The 19,925-nt window shown below is 33.8% G+C and overlaps 1 protein-coding gene across 2 annotated transcripts in view; it reads right to left on the reverse strand.

Annotated features, from left to right (window-relative positions):
• The window catches only part of SPOCK3 (SPARC (osteonectin), cwcv and kazal like domains proteoglycan 3), a 185,071-nt gene that overhangs the window by 52,723 nt on the left and 112,423 nt on the right, over window positions 1-19,925 (reverse strand). The window contains exon 5 of one of the 2 annotated variants that reach the window (XM_064652418.1): window positions 11,534-11,660. The exons of the other annotated variant lie outside the window; for it this stretch is intronic. Coding sequence (XP_064508488.1) covers window positions 11,534-11,660 — 127 coding nt within the window. The remainder of the gene's footprint in view (window positions 1-11,533; window positions 11,661-19,925) is intronic. 2 annotated transcript variants of the gene reach the window in all.

The raw sequence follows: 19,925 nt of genomic DNA on the forward strand, positions 1-19,925 counted from the left end.
GGTCTTAACAAAAGATGATTCATATAGCAGCTGTCAAACAGGTAAAAGACATCTGAAAGATACCTGAAAAGAATACCATGATGAATGTTACAAGAAATAATTGGCTTAAATTGCTGCAGAAAAGTATCAGATTAGATACTTGGCAGACTTGCTAATAAGAGTAGTGATGTCTTAAAATAAATTTTTTGAGAAGTTTATTGAATCCTATTCATTGTCGTTACAACCAGGATTAGATAAATCTGTCAGGAATGACACCTGTGTAGTTTATCTTGCTTTGAGAAAATGGGTGGATCAGACGGCATCAAGCTTATTCAGTTGGGAAGTACAGGACAGACCTGCTCCAGGAATGAACCAGTGTGAAGAGACTATTGCTTGCATAAATGTTTGTCATTTACTGAAGAGATTCAAAGATGTGTAATGAATGAACTAGGGAGATGGCATGAAAAGAAAAAGAAAGTAATGCCTATGCTGGTCTATGGATCTTGGATAACTTACTTCAGCAAAATTCTGTTTGGCACTGAGGGTATATGTGCTCTTGAAAACCTGAGATATGATTTGGGAACATGCTAAATATTTTTAGATAAACTAAAACAAAAATTAATTGAATATATAAATGTTATGCAATGTGAAACATGAAAAAAAATCTTTTAATTGGATATCCAAATCCCACAAATAATTTTTCTGCTTCCATCTGCAGAAACATCTTCTATCTGTAGAAAGACACTCATATCACACAGAGGGACTGTGTGTGAGGCAGCTGTAAATTAGTTACTCCTCGCAGACTTCAAAAATGTACAAGGAACGAAGACATATTAAAGTAGATGAGGATTTTAGTTTAACTGTGTGGCTACCACATAATAAAAGACATAAGACTTTACTGAATGGTGCAGAGAAAATGATTTAATGATTAGATAAAAGGGAGGTATGTCCATTCTCTGTGTTATGTGAGTGAAGAGCCCTGCAGAAGGAACAGCAACAGAATTAAGATCACATTATAAGTCTACCCAAAGAGGAAGACAAAGTGCTTGTGCAGCACTGACTTCAGCATTTCCTATCATTTTATCAATTTCCTTTTTCTCACTGATTTAATTCTGTTCCTTTTTGAGAATGTTACAATCTCAGTGCAAGATAACATTTTTCCACAATAGGACTGTCTTGTCAGGAATACCTACTGGCTTTTAAACAATCTAACTCAAGCTAGTAATGAGGGCACATGTGATTTCTCTAGCAAGTAAGGAACAGCAGCTCATGCATTACTGCCCTGAGGTACAATCTGCAGATACTCCCCTCCAATTCCTCTTTTCCACCACTGTATACATATATACATCCTGGGCAGCTGGAAGCAGATTTCATACAGCATACAAGTCAGCAGAAATTAACTGCCAGGGTATTCATTCATAGTGTGTCCATTATGTGCTTCAAACCTTTGAGGCTACGAGACTGAAGTCTGGCCAGATACATCAATACACCTTTTCTACAATATAAACATAACTGTAGTACTGTACAAAGTGTGAATTCAATGTGAATTTAAGTATTTTAGAAATTTTCATCTGCTGAGGTGCTGACACTTAAAATGTTTCTAGAACACCATCCCATTTAATACTGAGCATTTAGTAAATTACTTTTTAGACAACCAATAACTAATACTTATGCAAGTGTAAAGTGTCTCATCTTTGAAAGGTATTTGTCACCTTTAACTGTACCTTATCTCAATGACAGCTCTGTAGAAGTCCCTCATGTTTTTGTGCATTTAAAAATTAAATAGGGTATGCTATCCAATTCTAAGAAAAAATACACAGATGAATAATTAAATTCAGATTCCCCTGATAATTATCAGTTCATATGCTACAAATAGAATTACTGAGAGAATTTGGAATATCCTTTTAAACTGACATGTTCCTACCAAAAAATGCCCACAGCTCTTCCTTTCCTGTCTATTTTCTAGATGATTAAAAATTAATGGTCAGAAGATTTCTGTATGCTGCAATCAACAGGATCCCTGAGAAAAGAGCTCTTTGCTGAACTACCATGAAGATATATTTCTTCCAGTATCATCATGTATCTCATGGGCAGAAATCTTTTCCATGAGGTGTGCATTCATGCATCAATACAGATCTGATTACTCTCTGTTGTTAGAACCTGCTGTCTCTGACAGCTGAACAGATAACCTCTGATTACCAGTACTCAGTACTGTGTGCTTTTGACTTCATGCTATTTTGCTTAACCACATTTCCCATTTTCACACTTTATTACTATTTAGCAAAGCTTACATACATTCTGCTGCCCAAAATTTGCTTTTACTGTATTTGGTGCAAAATGTTATGTGAAATTATGGCCTCAAATTTGAGTTTCCTAAAGAAAATCTGTAAAGAAACTACAGTCTTTAACTGGGGTGGTGATTTGTCACCAAACATAGGGGTGAGGTGGGCAGAGTGAGTGTTTACCAGGTATGTTCCAGGTCCAGTTCAACACAGACCATCACCTGATACAGAATATGGAAGAAGCAGACAAGAAGGTAAAGAATTTCAAGCTGAATTCAGCTATACACAATGCCAAGATACCACATTTTCAACTAATTAGCTTTAGAAATAAAAAATTAACGTGTAAATCTATCTATGAAGTGCCATCCAGATCTACAGATGCCTCTTTTGTCTCATCAGAAACCTGCTAAGCATGTTTATTACTTACCTAAACAACAGGAGTTTGGATAAAAAGCTTTTCAGCAAACAAGTACTACTATTTAAAATGAAATCAACTGTTTAAAAAATATTAACCATGAAGACATGCAACTAGCATTTTGACCAGAGAACAAAAGGAAATGTGTCTACTGAAACAAGATCCTGAGCAAAGAAAATCTTCAGTGGTTGAAAGAGAACTGATGATACATTGTTTATAAAGCTGTGAACTAGAGAAAGCAATTTTCATGACAAAATGAAAACCTGCACGCAGAGTTTTCTTCCTGTTCACCTCTTATAGCTCTACAGCCTGTTTTCTTCAGCACTCTGCAGTGCAGTGGCATAAAAGGAAAAGCCTGAAATCAGGTCAACTAGATATTAAATCTTTTTCGGACACCCTGGAAATCATATTAAGTCATAGAATCATGCCGATTGATGCCTACTGGGATTATTTAAATTAGGCACCTACTTATCTATGCTTTCCTACTTAAAGGTTTTCTTAGCCACCTGTGATGCTTAGGAACTTCTGCAAATCCTTCTAAGGACTTATCTGTTTATAAAATCAGCCATTTGAATTTTTAGACACCTACTCAGTTTTGTAAATATGTAGCTCACCATCTTACTCTATACATCTTGCAAACAGGTTAACTACTACTTTATACCATCAAATGAGAATGCAAAGCTTAATTAATGCAAAATGACAAAACCCTGTGCTATCCCTACTTGAAACACATTGTTTCCAGTAAATTATTACTAATAATGCTTCTAGTATTTTTTTGTGTAAAAAATGTAATATATTACCTCATATCCAAATTATTATTTCAATATTCCTTGAAAGCAATAAATTTCAAAATAAAAGTTTTAAAAAACTTACTAACAAAAGGGGTAAAAATAGATACAAAAAATATAACCATAATACTCCTTCTGATCTTGACTTATTAAAAAAATTTAAATACTTGATGCAGTTTGAAAATGTACTGACAGCTTCTTGTAAACATGCTTAATAAAAAAAAATTCTTTCTCTGACATATACATGCATATACTTAAGTCCATAAATCCTGACTTATATTCAGAGCTCTTGCCTGTATAGTCCAAATCTCAGCACTTCATCAGGCTCCCTGTTTCAAACTTCTCCATCATATTTATCAGGCCTGAGCTACAGTCACTCAACGCTGCATGTATGTGAGATCCTTGGTGTACCTCATTGCTGCATTCAGAGTTTTGCAATTTGGAGAAAATGCCTTGAGAGATAGAAAAAGTAATATTGTTCAGATAAAACTAACTTTACATTTTCAAGTTCCTGCTTCAAATTTGAAGACATTCCAAGAAAAATTTAAAGTGTGAACAAAAACATTTAACTGTCCTACAGGATCAGCTAAAAAATAGGTGACTATATTGGTCAAAATCAGCTAATAAAGATCACTGATTTTCAGCTGACACTCAAATTTCTGAGTAATGGCAATAGTAAAATAAAATAATGGCAAAGCTATAAAGCCTTATAAGACACAAATGGCTTGTAAAAGTGTGGAATTTTTTTAAAAAGAATCTGCTTATTCCTTATTAACATGCATTATCACTGTATTTTTAATGTGATTTGACTTCCTAAGCCATGCTGGTTGATTGCAATTAAACAAGTTCAATTTATCCAATTATATCTAAGTTGAAATATTTATAAAGTTTTATGTGAGCTAAAATAGCATCTAAAGGGCATGCTGATTAGTCTTCAATTACAGGAAAAATAATGAAAGTAATAAAAGTAATGTGCACAGACCTAGCTAGTCTATGCTTGGTTATCCCATCCAAATTTCAGACATTTAAACTATACTTTGTCAACTGAGGGGGGAGGGAAAGAAAGCAAAAAAGGAAAAAGAAATTCTGTGTAGCTAGTTACATTTAGGGGAAACATCTAGGCACTCTCAGCATATAACCTGTACAGCTTTCTACTGTTTTTTTTTCCCAGCTAAAAATGTACGCTAAAATCCACTTGAACTCAGAGTACTAGACTTAATTTACTAAACGGTCCAAAATATAAGGCTCCATGTGCTATCAGTGAGAAAAATATTTATGAAATTCCACGTTTCACCCTGTCAGGGAAGAAACATGGTGTTGTACAAGTGGGAGTTATTATTCCAAAGCATGTCTGTTTTTCCCTAGGTTAAATCTCTTTTTGAGCTTAAAGAGATACATCTTGTGTAGAGGTACACAGAACTGTGCCTAAATCTTTCCACTTTGTGCTGCTAGTACTTCATTTCTAAAAGATGCAAATACTTTTCTTGTTCTGTGCCAAACACATACGGATTAACATCAGGATCACACAAAGCCAAGTCTTCATATGTCATATTCTGAAGGAAGAGCTAGAGTGACAAATTTTGCTACACTAACTCTTATTTTTCTCTTCCACTAAGTCCATGTTTTTTGTTAACATGTTCTGTGATGCAGGGGACCTACCTCTGATACTCAGTCATATTTTTCAGATCCCTGTCTGCCTCTCAGTTCTCATCAATGTCCAGATCTGTTCTTTGGGAACTTTAGTTACAGATCTCATCCGACAGTAGACCTGTTTGTTAAAAAATACTTAATCTCACTTTGATCTCAAGGATAATGCAGAAAAACAAGCAAGCAGAGCAAGCAACAACATCTTAACTTCTTGGAAAATTTAGCAGAAAGGATACAGCTTAAAATCATTAGACATACTAAAAATAAACAGATTGGACAGTTCTTCACTTTACTACAAATGACTGAAGTTGGGATAGATCAGAATCACACCCCTGAAGACAAGTGATGCAGGAGGAAAGAAGGCAGGTTTCCTGAAGGAATCTGAGAATTGTCTAAAATTTTTTTAACATATCTGAATATCAACTATTACTTTCTTCAGTTTCTTCTTCTTTGTTTCACTGTGGGTTTTTTGTCTTTTTGTGGTTGGGCTTTTGTTGTTATTGTTAGTTTTTTGTTTTCTTCCCCCCTCCCCCCAGGATGAGGGTGGTAGGTGTACATTAATGCTTCAAAAGGTCCTGAAGTGAACAGGAACTTAATGGCAACACCCAATATTGCAAAATTCACACAACCCAGAAACTTCTAGATGTGTAGTTCCATATGTGGTTTTAGAAACTTTAAAGTAACATGGTTTTGGGTGAGAAGTGAATATGGTTACCAGGCATCTCATCAGACAATCTATGGATTGTCTGATGGAAAACTGTCTGGTGGAAAACTGTCCAGACAGTTTTCTGTGGATAAAGAACTGTATTCTTTCAGTATTTTCTTGTATTTATTTAGTATCACAATGTTGAATGCTAAATATGTCTCATTAAAGCTCATTAAATAAGATTAGCATGCATATCAGAAGACTCCACAAACATCATCCCCCTTTCAATAATAATTTTAAAAATCCATAAATTACAGATGTCCATAAATTATAAACAAATCCAAAAATTATAGAGGTATTCTAAGCAGAGAAATTTAAGTATATAAAAACACAATAAATTCTCATTAAAGCAGTAGGAATACTGAAAACTTGAAAAATCAAACAATCAGGTACGTCTGAATTTGTTTTCAGTGAAATATCTGCATAGTAATGGTTTGTGCTTAAAACATTTCATTGTGAGCTTCTTAAAATTACAAATTTAAAAAACAAAGTAAGACTTGGAAGATGATTCTTTAATGTTACAGATATTTTACCTCATTGATATCTACCAAATTACTAGGACTGAAGCTTTTCTTTTTCTCTGTACCAACATGACTAGTTTACAGCTCTGCTGGTCTAAATTTCTGTTATGGTGTTTGAAACATGAAACTTTACCACATTTCAGTTTCTTGCTAAGTATAAATATGACCTGCATCAACAGTGTCTAAGAGTATCTTTTTAGAAGCTAAACACTTTGTTCTGTTTGATTATATTTTTCCACTTTGAACAGAATGATTTTGGCTGGGTGTTGCTTGGGGTAGAGACACAAATCTAAATTTTGAGAGGCCTTTTCTGACAAAATCCACTTTTACTAGAAAAACAAATTGATGCTGGCAGAGTACCTGGAAGAAGCTGCTTCTTCCAGCTGCAAAACTGAAGACCTTCATGCTGTCAAATAATTTATTTCAGAGAGATTACATTATTTTATTACTAAAGATGGCAGGCAATAATTTAACCTTATTATTTTTGGCTACATTTCAACTGACAGTTAAATGTACAGTGAATTGCTTAGTAACAAGGCAGATAAAAATGGAAAGGCATAGTGGATTAGCCCAATTTAAGAAACAAGACTGACATACATTGAATCAGGCTTGTAAAAACTACTTTCATTCACTATTACAAAATAGACATCTGTTTTGTATGGCAATTCCACTTCTAGCAATCTCTTCTGAAATAGAAAAGATCTGTCAATAGCTCAGGTATTTGACCTGAAAACTCAAAATATGTTAATTAATATATTTAAATCAATTTAACTTTTATAAAATCATAATCTTTTAAAATAACATCAAATATTAAAAATGTCAATACATATATTTTATGCTTTCTCCAAACTAGCTGTCTCATACCAAACACACTGCTAAGAGATATAGATTATTAAGTAAAAGTCTTAAAAATACCTGAAATTAATAAAGGTGGCAACAATTTTAAAAAGAAAAATGTTTAATATGGGATGCCATAAGAATAAAAATCTAGCAATTTAGGTTCATGCTGAATGATAAACAAAATGTGGATGGAGTAAACAACTAGTAATAATCTCAGCCCTTCACACAGTGTGATTTCATCCACTGACTCTTTCAACACTTCTAATGAGAAATGAATCATATTTTGGGAGACTGAAGAAAATATTTGAATATTAAAAAATCAAAATCCACATACCTGTCTATCTGTATAGCCTTTCAAGAATTTTTATCCTCTTTTCTGACTACTTTTCTATACATTTTCTATCTTAGTCTGAGAAGCTAGTTTAGACCCATTGCTTTTGCAAAACATGATTTTTATTGCTATTTACATATGTAGGGATATCATCAATAACATGAAGTTTTCGTAGGTAGGAGAAAATGTATTCCATAAAAAAATTCACAATCAATACAAAATCATCTTGAGCAAATTGTTGCTAACACTAAACTGTCAAAGTGATTCTGAAATTAAATAATGGGGCAATGGGCATATTCCAAAGATTAATTTATTTCTGTGGTGTTTTCCTTTCAATATACTCAAAGCACAGTTCATTGATCTCATTTAAGTTTAGATTTTGTTATAGCAGGACTAACTGTCAATCACATTCAACTTAAGAAAGAAAACTTAAGGCTATTATACCAAATACCAGAGCTGTAATCAAAATATGCAAAAAACACTCAAAAGACAATTCCATCCGCATGACCATACTTTTGTTCCTCATGGCCATTTTTCAAAAGGTCCAGTAATAATATAGTACAGTATGGGAGAATTGTTCCAACAGAAGTATTCAAGTCTGAGCATCATCATCTCATCCACAGTTACACCAGCTTTACAATGTGTGCTGCACAGCACTGAGTTGCATCCCTGGGTAAAAGAATGGCAGCAGGTGGGTTGCTTTCACAAAACACCCCATCTGAGGTGCACTCCATGTCCATTTTACTTCCCTTTTCATCTCAGGAAAGATGAAGCTAGAAACAGGCTGCAAGAGCTGTATGGGCTTTTTTCACAGAGAATGTCAAGTATACAGTGATCCCAAAGCTCTATGCTACAGCACTGTTTGAGAATTCCTAAGTGTAAAAATGCATATGCACTTTCAAGTGCCAAAGTTTAGAGAAACGCAGAAGGTAAAAGCAGACCAAGTGTAAAACACATGCAGTATTATTTAAAGGCTATTAAGTTAAAATTGTAACACCACCCTGGCAGGATCTCTTTATACTGAATTTCTTCTCAGACAATGATTAATGTTCACTTTGATTACTCAACATTTCAGCATGTAATATTTTTATTTCAACATTCTTGTAATGGTAATAATGAACATCTCACATCTGCTGCTTTTCTTTTACACTGACTGCATGTGACTAATTGTGGGCTGAGAACCCAGTAAACGTAACCTGGCCTGCTAAAATGAGTGGAAAACAAAACATCCTTACCCAACTCTGGAAAAGCTCAATTTAGAAGACAACCTTTCTTTCTAGAGAGTCCAGCTGTTATAAAATCCTTTTGTTTGTTTTCCAAAACAAAACACATGTATGAAATATCTCTAGTTACATAACTTAATACAAGCATTTGCATGGGCTTATTCTGAAAATTGAGGGTATACTCCCAAAACAGCATCCCTCTGCTGTCAACTGACTGGCTGTGTTCTACAATAGTACTACTATTTAATGACTTTTTTTCAGAAAATGTATTATACAATTTTCCAGAGTCACTGATGAATGCATTCTAAACACAAGAAAATTGGTGTATAAACTCCTACTGGAGCTTGATGACACAATGAAACTAAACTTTGCCTAGAGTACAGGAACACAAATATTTGTCTTTATGTCAACTTTTAAAACCACTACTCTTGAAATAACATTGCAAGGGGACCTCTATTTTGATGAAACTGCACCACAGAATCCTCACATCATTGACATGAAATAAAAATAAATATTTATAGGCTAATACAGATCTTCTGTGGTAATTAATTTTTTTAGCATTTTGCTGTCATAAACTTAGAGGAAGTGGAAGACAAAAGGAAACCCTTCAAAACCTCTCTGATGGTGCATTATTTCTACATTATATGCATAAAGGGACACAGAGGTTAGATAATGTACCACTGAACTGACTGCAGCACTGACAATGCACTGGGATGGAAGCACAGTGTCTATTTAATCCACTGATTTCTCAATCATTCCATTGGATAAGCACAGCCTCACCTTTAGCACATGCACTGAGTTAAAAATATGTGTATCTCAGCAATATTTACAGATTTCTGTACACCTACTCCAGACCAGACCATGAGAGGCCAGAAGGATCTACCTATAGGACTATTTATAACACAGTATTCCTATATGATAAAATAGGACATAAGCAATGAGCTTAAAACTGGAGGTAATGTTTTTATTACACTAGCAAGAACACAGGGAGAGATTGTAATGGATCAAGTATACAGTATTTAAAAAATAAAAGGCTGCTCATCCAGTATCATCTATATCAACTTATCTACCTCACCTACTTAAATTGCAAAATTGTAGAGACTACCATCTGTTTTATATCTATGTGCAGGCTAGGCTTAGACCTAAAGACTGACTGAACCTTCATACTGGCAAGGAAAAATAAATACTAAATGACAGTATCATCTAACATGTAGTAAGATAGTACACTTCTAGCTCCTACAAAAAAAAAAAAAGAAAACATAGCCAGGAGATTACTGTGAATCAAAATAAGAACACTTTCAAGATTCCTAAATTAAAGTCATATTGTCACTGAAAGGAATTAATTTTTTGCTATGCCAAAGAGTCCAAAATTCATGTGTAAGGCCTCAGATATCCTGGTGTAAGCATTAGAAATTTGTAATTGTTTTCTTTAAAGGAAAATTAGGATTCTAGATCAAATCCCTATAATTAAAAATTCAAGGTAGTAAGAAAAACATTTTCTAACATAAGATTTAGGATAAAAGCATAAGAATTGTCAGGGTTTAGGAAGCACTAGTTATATCTGATGTTTTTATTTTATCAAGAAGAAACTATCCATTGAGAGGATACTTGATGTTCAATCCAACAGCCAGTCACTCCTGGAAAATAATTCTGTTTTGTAAACTTCAGATGTAGTTTGTGATTACAGTAAAAAAAACAAACAAAAACTTCTGTACAGCAAATGGTAACTCTAAAAATCTTTAAATAATAGGAAATACCCTAAATGTATTTTGTTTAAAAAGCTTTAGGGAATTTTCTTCTTTATAAGTAACAAAACCAGAAGTTTTTCACCTCATCACTTTAATCTATTACTACAGTTCTCTTGAAACGCTAGATATTATCCAGTAATGAAACAATTTGTTAGTGTAAGGCTACAGTGTCAGTAAGACACAATACAGTAGCTCCTCTCACATTACTGAATTGCATGCCGTTTCTAAGAAAAAAGGCCCACATTTTTTTCTGCTAGAGAGGACTCAGTTGTTAATGCTGGCAGAACATTCTCCTACTGAAAGTTTTAGGAAAGGATGCTAAACAAATTAATTTGTTTTCAGCGTTATGAAGTCCTGCCATCTCACAAGTTTCAGATCTGCACTGTACTAATGCAGTCCCATGATTTCTGGACTTCAGAATGAGCAGCACAAAATCTTTCATCCAAAAAAGTCCGGGTAAACTAACAGTAATATTTTAAATTTATTATTCTGTCTCCAAATAACTATGAGAGAAAAGAAAGGAGGGTTTAGGACAACAGCAGTAAGATTTGATTATGATCTGAAAACTCAATAAATGCTGTTGCAAGGAAAGATATACAAAAATTATTTAAATTATTACATTTTCTTTCTGTGTATGTTACATCTAGGTTGTCTAGGTACCTGGAACATAAAGCATACCCTTAATGGTCAACTGGACCAACTTAAAATACCTATCTTACCCCCAGCTGGGGACAAGCAACACTTTTTTGCTTACTCAAAATCTTGCCACTGTGTCTGTTGCAGACAGACTTAACCTGGAGCTCTGTTACATTGTGGAGCACTCTTACACTGTGCTACTCCAGGGATTAGTGGTTTACACTGCTTAGGATTTGCTACTATTTTGCTTTTATATCATATAATATATTAAAATTGTTGTAGATTGCAGTCTGCAATATATATTTTAGTCAAAACAAATAAATATTGATTTCTGTTATCATACAGTATTTTGTTTTCCAGGAGCTGGAATGGACTGGAACAATGAAAGATTAATTTAGTTCTTTCTTTAATTCTTACCTGAGATGAGTATGTGTGACCATCTGATCCACAAACAGGATTGGTATAAACTACTGGACACTGCTTGCAGTTTGATGAAATGGGACCACCCCTCCACTGTTTATGGCCTAAACCAGCCTCTTTCATACTGTAAGTAAACAAAAAGTATGTAATTCTGATAAGCAGTAGTAAAAATAGAACATATTTCAGGGTATTTCAATGAGCCTTTACAAACAGTAAGCCATAAGTAACTTAAAACACAAAGTTTTATTCTAAGTGAAGAGCTGCCAATGTCTTTGGTATACACTTGCTTACCTTTGTACATTACTCATTGTAGTGATTCCACTTTCTAACTTAGTAGAAAAAGGTGATTAAGATGATGCTTTGGTGAATATTACACTTATTGATGAGTGAAAGATGTCTGACTTATGTGGCACTTACTCTTCTTTTTGTTATTAAATAGTATGACTAGAACTGTTGTATCAATACTGGTGTTTAAGGAGGCAACATTTAAGTTTCAGAAAACTATATAATAAATACTTCTAATAAATACTAAAAATAAAATACTATAGGTAGGTGGTCCTTCAGAGTACTCTCTGTCTCACTTTGAACACTGCCTTTCACAGATTACAACTTGTAAAATTCAGTCAACACTCAAAGTTCAAAGGGGGAAAAAAAGGTAATCCACTAGGGCACAGATCAATCTACATAAGCCTATATGTGTATGCTGATACAAACAGATATTTAGAGCTAGATGGATCATTTTAACCCAGCTATACTGGGTACGACTAGAAGTCTAAAATAAGTTATGATGCTTCTTCAGAATACTTTGCTAGCCTTCAGTTTGTGGCACATGGCCATCTTCAGTCAGACATGCTTTTCTCTGTAGCTTTGAATTATTTTTTATTCATTAATTTTTCCAATTGTTTTTTTCAACTGTGAAAGTATTTAGCAGCCACTGTATCCTGAAACAGCTGTTTCATGAGAGTTGCCCAGTTCACCGACTGACCAAAGAATATGTTTTACACATTAACTTTTTGCATATAAACAAAAAAAAAACCACAATAACACGTGATTTTTATACTGTGTTTTCTGCTTAGGATCTTAGTGAGGAATCTAAAATTGATTACACTTAGAATACACCAATGACTTATCAGGATACACACAAATGTTCAAACCTATAAAAAACTCAAATCAAATATTCTTTAATTGAGCAGAACTCTTTCAGGCTGGTTAACCTACAGATAATCTAGAACTATTTTGCTAGTAATGAATCACTGTTTGAGAAGAACTTGTCTGGAGTAATAAAAATAAATGTGAGAAAATAAACTTCTCATCCTCTGGTTCTATACTGGGCAGCATAAAAGGCTAAAAGCACACACCTAACAGTAAAGTGGCGATGACAGAAAACAAAAGCCCATTTTCAAGCTATGCTAATATTCTTATGCTGTGCCTAGTTTCAGCTGTAAATGTGGTCTTTTAGAAGGAAAAAAAAAATCACAGAAGTTATGGAAGTTTACATTCAGACTATGCTGTGTGGTGAAGTTTTGAACTGCACAGATGTTTTAGAGTGTCAACAGGAACCTGAAACACTGTACACAGAAGCTGTCTGTTACTGGTGAAAAAGTCAGTTATAGATTCAGTTATGTGTAGCGCAATGAGTGGTAAAATACGAATATAGGAAGTTTTATGTCCACTAGGAAGTATTAAAAAAAGGAAACAATTCAAACATACCACCCTAATTAAGAATAAAGAGCAATCCTTTCTGCTGAGTTGCATAATTTGAAGACTAAGAAAGATCATCTTGTTTCTATTATATTAAGAAAAAGCAAAGTTGAACTGTATCTTTGCTTATGCATACTATATAGTAATAATCTGACTATTGCTGTTCCTCTCACTTGACTGAGAGTTTTCCAATCACTCACACGAGTTCCAGCATCATTAGATTATACAGATGGCTGCATCTTTCTCTTACTTCTTGTTACAATTGTTAACAATTATCCAGAAATGCCCCAGCAGCCTGAGGCTACTGACAGGACCAGTGTCCCAACTATTAACATGATGCAATTTCTGTTTATCAGAGATAGACTAACTTTAAAATGCTGCACAAATCCATTTCAAAAGTTCCAGACATCAGAGAGAAGCTCACTGATATCAGCGAAAAACAGAAACTGGAAGCAGAATTTGAGAGACACATGGTGGTCTCTCATGCCTAAAACATGTCGAAGAAAGGACTAGTGGTGCTTTAGTATCTGTGCTCTCTTGTGCATGTCCTCGATGCAGAAAGACAAGAAAGGCAGAGAAAGGTAAACAAAAACCCCTTTTGGATGGAGATAAGTAAAATCACCTGAAGGAAAAGAGAATGATGCGTCTCAAAGGATCAAAAGGAGAATGGAAACTAGAATAAGCTCAGAACAGAGAAATCACAGGTCTGTGAAGAGTGAAGAGGTATGAAAAAAAAGAGAAAATATCTGATGTAGTCAGATAGATTACCTTCCCTCAACTAACCTCTGCTTCGTTAGGCTTTTAAATGCAGAGTGTCCCAGGGTACTTGTTTAAGATGAAGAACATTATGTTTCCTGTTTTACACAGAAGTCCCCTGAGACCTTCAGCAGATCACTGTTATCAAAAACTGGGTTTCTATATAACTAACAATATTTTTGTAAAAAACCTATATTTGTATTTTTCCAAACTTGAAATGGAATGTACAATGATAAACAAATTATAAAAAATGATACTTTGAAGGTATCAATCCAGAGATACCTCGTCATGGAAATGGTCTGTATAGATATTTATTCAGAAGCTTTAGTACAATGATGCCAAAACTAGATTCTGTGTTATCAAAGATGCTGAATAGTTATTTTTGATTGTCAGTCACCGAGATGATTGGAAAATATGAAAAGTCAATTAAAAGTATTTTTAATGCTAGTTATGGTAGATACGTGCATTTCATAAAATAAATGAAAAATGCATTTTACTTATGTACTCAAACATTTCCTTTCACCATTAATTTAACTGCATCAGATTGTTTCTGTTGACTATTTCGTTGTAACCAGGTGTTGTGGTTATTTTTTTTACAGTTAGGCAATGAGCCAGCATACAAACTATTGACATGGAAATAACTGAGAAACTACTGTGATGACATAAATCATGTTGAATTAAGATCACAATATCATGAAGTAAGTACATTACTTAACCCCAGTATGAATAACTGGTTATCATTAATGTGAGATATGCAGATAAAGCAATATATTTTTACATTTTAAAATGTTAGACAAGAAAAAAAATTAGCAAACAAAGAAGTTGGTTACTTCACTTTAATAAATCACTTGTTTCTTCCTTGTATTTATTATAATTCAACATGCAAGAAAAAAATCCAGATCACTGCAACTTGCAGCTAATGAAATTTTACCATTTAATTTTCTGATTCCACTGCAAACACTATAAACGCTCTTACACTTTGTTAGTATGTTGTCACAATAAATGTATGATGCCATGTGAAAGTCAATCTCTTCCACTGATAAATTTTCTAAATTTCCTGAAAAGGGCTTTGGTATCTGTAAAATAACTATTACTGAATATGCAAGCTCCACCTTATGTGACCTTGTTGACATCTAAAGGGTAAAATGAAATATATGGGCTTCATTTATCAGCAATGCTTGTGATTGCATTAGTTTGCATATACCAGCTGTGCATGTCTGCCTAGAAACATAATTAGCCAATCTGCCCACTTACTTTAGCCTATGTACCTGTTTGCATACATAAACTTACCTTCCTGTATACACAGTGATTGTGCCTGCAAATACTTTGAGAATGCTTAATATAACCCATTTATAATTTAGCTTCAAGCAACTCTTTGGCAACATGACATATTTAATGATATCTATAAAATGCATGAGTGCCGAATTCACTTGAAAAATGGTATTTCATAGCTAGATTTGATAATCTTCAAACACATTTCTTCAAATACGGACTAGTAGACAAAAAATCTGAGTTACTAAAAACTTATCTTTGAAAGAACTCTTCAAACTCTTCTCTAATAACTACATTTGCATCTTTAGAAGATTTTAGAGTTATTCCAATTTAGAGAGACTGCCTGATTATGTTTTACCACGATCTTTGGAGGACACAGTCAGTCTGTGTCAGATTAACATAATCAGAAAAAAACACCTGTATTATAAAATCTAACTTGCTTTCTTTAGAGTTGGCTGGATTTCCTTCAAAGTTGCCTTTTCATCTAGAAGCATCCTGGAAGAAAACTAAAGTTGTCAATATACTATTGAGATATTTCTTTCAAATGTCAAAAGATATGCCTACTATGTTACTATGAAATCATCTGACATAGTTCCATGCATTTCCTACACATTTAACTAGAAATGATCACATACACAGACCTGAAGCAGATTTGGCTTAGCAAATACTGGAGATGTGGAAAGCATTCATGTATATCACAGACCTCATTTTCTGTCACAAAAACCATGCATACAGATTTTTCTAAAGACAGAGATGCAAGTTGACTCAATATCTGTAATATCTCTATCACAAGATCTGTTTAAATTAGCAGATACATAACATTACTTCAAGAGAAACACATGAGGCACGAGCATAAACAATATCTAGATAATGAGACAATTAAATAAATTAGTATCTAACATTTTTACCCCAACTCTGAACAGAACTAACAAATCTGTTTGTATGAACAAAGATAACGAACAAGAGTGCATCTTCCCATAGCATATTGGTATAAAATGTTGAATTCCTTGAAATCAGCATAGTCTCACCTAGTGATACTGGAGACATCCTTCATCCTTATTTCTATGGCTTCAGAATACATACTGAACTACCTAGTGGATAATCAGGTCAGAGGACAGCACAATCCAGGGTGGGTTGTTTGTTTTAATAAGAAAGCCACAGATATATAAGCAATTTCCTGTATGACTTCTGTGAACTTTACACCTTTTATTCCTGCCTACTCCACAAATCCTTTTATTTCTGCCTACTCCACAAATCCTTTTATTTAGAAGTCTTGAGCAACAGAGGCTGTCAAAACTTTAGACTTGTCTGCTAAAGGTAAGACTTGAGCATAAACCATATTTTCACTGCCTCTAAGAAACCCAGACATGCTGATCAATGAAGGATCAAAGTACACTCCATCACCCAACAAGTATCTGCAGTTCGAACCATGAGAACAGGGATGACTGGCACATATTTCACAGAGTTAACTCACAGCTAACTGCCTAACTTTCTTCCTAAGGACTGAGGTTTCATTATGGCAGGGATTAATAACCTTGGCACAGACTTCTGAAGAAACTACTAAACTGTGAGAAAGAGCTGTCAGAAATTATGTACAGCGGAACCATAGAATATAAGAAAGGTAAAACTGCAGACAGAACTAAGATTGTTGAAATAAGGTCAGTCGAGGTGGAGGGAAAACAAGCCACATGTATGAAAAGTTGTAAAATCATAAAAGCAAACACAAAGTCAGAAGTTTAAACAATACTAAGGATCGGTCCGTTTCAATGAGTCATGGAAGTCTACACATGTTGTACTTAAACCATCAGGCAAGCAAGGACCCACTGAGTACCTTGCAAGAGCTGGAGAGCATCTTCACATACAGTCTGAAAGCAAATTAGTCCTAGCTAAATATTGTGTCTATTTGGTGACAAACACTTTTATACTTTCAGGTAGCATGTATCCTGCTTACAGAGCCTTTGTAACCTATAAAAACTGCTTGAACTCCAGAGAGCAAAGATTGTAACTATAGTTTCACAAGTTAAGCGTATGATGGAAGAAAAACTTGGATGAAGCGGGTGTATACACATGGCAGAACAATCCACCCAACTATCATGGGATGTCTAATTTGACTCTTCAACATAGTTATTCTGGCCTCCAGCATAGGAGTTGGAGAACAGTGAAGTTACAGAAGTTACAGAAAAAGATCTTTCAATTATTTTGAAACTATAAAAACATATATTGTCATTTAAATTATAAAGATGTTTCCTTTGCTAGTTATTTTTTTCACATATTATAGATCATACAAAATTACCTTGGCAATATTGACTTAATAATTTTTAAGTTTATCAACTCACCAACTATTTTTCCTAATTCAAGTTGTTTAGAAGATTTCTTCCACTTCATGGAAGTATGAAGTAAACATGGCATCTTTCAGTACATATATACATTTTTACTGACTGAACAGACAGTAAGAAACTAACAATCTTCTACCTTACACGGTTAGTTAAGTGGTATTTATAAAAAAAAAAGGGGCTGTATTATTATTTTACTCCGTAAAATCTTAAAAAGTTCATTACATCCCTCACTAATAATCAATAGTTAACTCTTCCACAGCAGAAACCAAGAGCAATAAAGTTGAGAAGGTTTGAACAGCTTGAATGATTACATGGGATGCTCACAATTTTAAGTGATTCCAGAATGAAGGCCTCAAATAATTTAATACATATTTTAGTGGACATAATGTATGTGTAATATTAAAAAAGAAACTGAGATTTATGCGCACACATATCCCACTTTAGCAAAACAACAATGTATTATTTTAGGAAGATTTTTTAATAGCGTATATTAACCTATGAACTTAGACTTCACCTTTTGACCACTTGCTAAGATATGTAAATGTCTTTCACAAGTGCTTTTTATGCTAATCTAAGTGCTTGACCTTGTCATAATGTGATGTTTTAATCATTTCTCTTAGAGTTATTATATTTTTTCAGAACTGTTTTCATTTTATAAAGCTCAAAGAATTACTTAATAGTTCTCAAACCTACTTTGCAAAGACAGAACATTAGAGATTTTCTGTGTGTACTCATCCTTGCAGAGTTTACTTCTTCGAATACAAATATACTCACTATGTATTAGTTTTACTAGAAAAAGACATCAATTAATTTGCGCTCCAAAAGAAAGTAGAGATTTTTCAACATTTTCCAATACAGACAACACCGAAACCAAAACAATCTTTTTCTTTTACACATTATTTAATGAAGTTGAAAACGTTTTTATTTTTTAGACAGAAACCAGTTCTCTTCAGTCAATAAAGATAATTTTAAGAATTTCATCTAATAACCAGAGGATTGCGTCATGTGTTACATTCATATACTTTGTTGAACAGGAATCCAAAATTCATTCTTAACAAGAGAAGTGCAATAACCTGATTTGAATAATGTCACTTAAATGTGGGTCCTATGTCTCAGCATGTTTTGCATTTGCAAAACTGCAAGGTCAGGTATGTTTTCATTTTTTAATGATTCTGTATTATTGAGAGAGAAGTCAAAGTTATTAATTCGGAATCTGTTTTGCATATGATGCTTTTTGTTACCTGTGTATGATAGCCCTATGTCATCAGAAAGCATCTTAATGCCTATGATTCATTAAAAAAGAGTGAAGAAAAATAATTTAAACATGAAAAACAGATCAAATGAAACATAAAATAATTAATAATCACTTCTACAACCCGAATAGACAAACAGTGATAGTATTTTGATTAATACTACTATTAGGATGGTCAATACTACAAGACTCACTACTTTATGTTGAGCATAACTACAGAATTGTTTTCACTAGAAAACAGATAATTTTCTTATTGGCTCAAAACACCGGCTGCTACGAAAATGTTCTTTGGCCATTACAGGAGTAACCTGATACTCCACTGATCAGATTCAGAACCCTGTAGAGTGACTCTCACACAATCTATCATTCTCATTGCCTGGCAAGCGCAAGTTGTGCTCCTGTTGCCCATGCTCCCAGCTCTTTCTTCCCTCATGCGAGATCAATCACACTGTCTTTGAAAATGAAGACAGAAAAGAAGGAAGAAAAATCCATTTATAAGCATCACAGTAATCAATATCTTAAAGAAGGATTTCCATTTTCTCCCTTTAATATTACCATCACATGCCTGCTTTGTCAATCACTTGAATTTTAGAGCTGGTAGGCAGTCTAAATGTTTTATTTCTCTGAAGTACTTAAAAACCTTATTTGCATTCCTCAAAATTACCCAAAGAGTTAAATATAGAGGCTTATAGGTAGGAAATACCAGTTATTGATCAATTACAAAAGAACATGCTTTTTTTCCTTCTGAATAGTCAGTATAGAAGGTAACTAAAGAAACATTATTTCTGCAAGGTGACTAATGCAATGTAGGAATTAAAATAATGTATCGCTTGACCATTTAAGCTTTTCAGTTTTTCTGTACTTGCTCATTTTTTCCCAAACTCGACCATTTGTTTACTTTTAAAAAAAGATCCACTCACTGTCATCTCTTATCTATTAAAAGGTATTGTCATATCCATATACCAATGCTGAAATTACTTCAAGTTGATGGTACGTTCTCAAGAATGACATTTGTAATATTCTGGAAAACACACCAACTTCCCAGCAATGACATAAATGTTAAGATGATGCA

The sequence above is a fragment of the Pseudopipra pipra genome, chromosome 4 (genome assembly GCF_036250125.1).
Source record: "Pseudopipra pipra isolate bDixPip1 chromosome 4, bDixPip1.hap1, whole genome shotgun sequence".
NCBI classification, from domain to species: domain Eukaryota; kingdom Metazoa; phylum Chordata; class Aves; order Passeriformes; family Pipridae; genus Pseudopipra; species Pseudopipra pipra.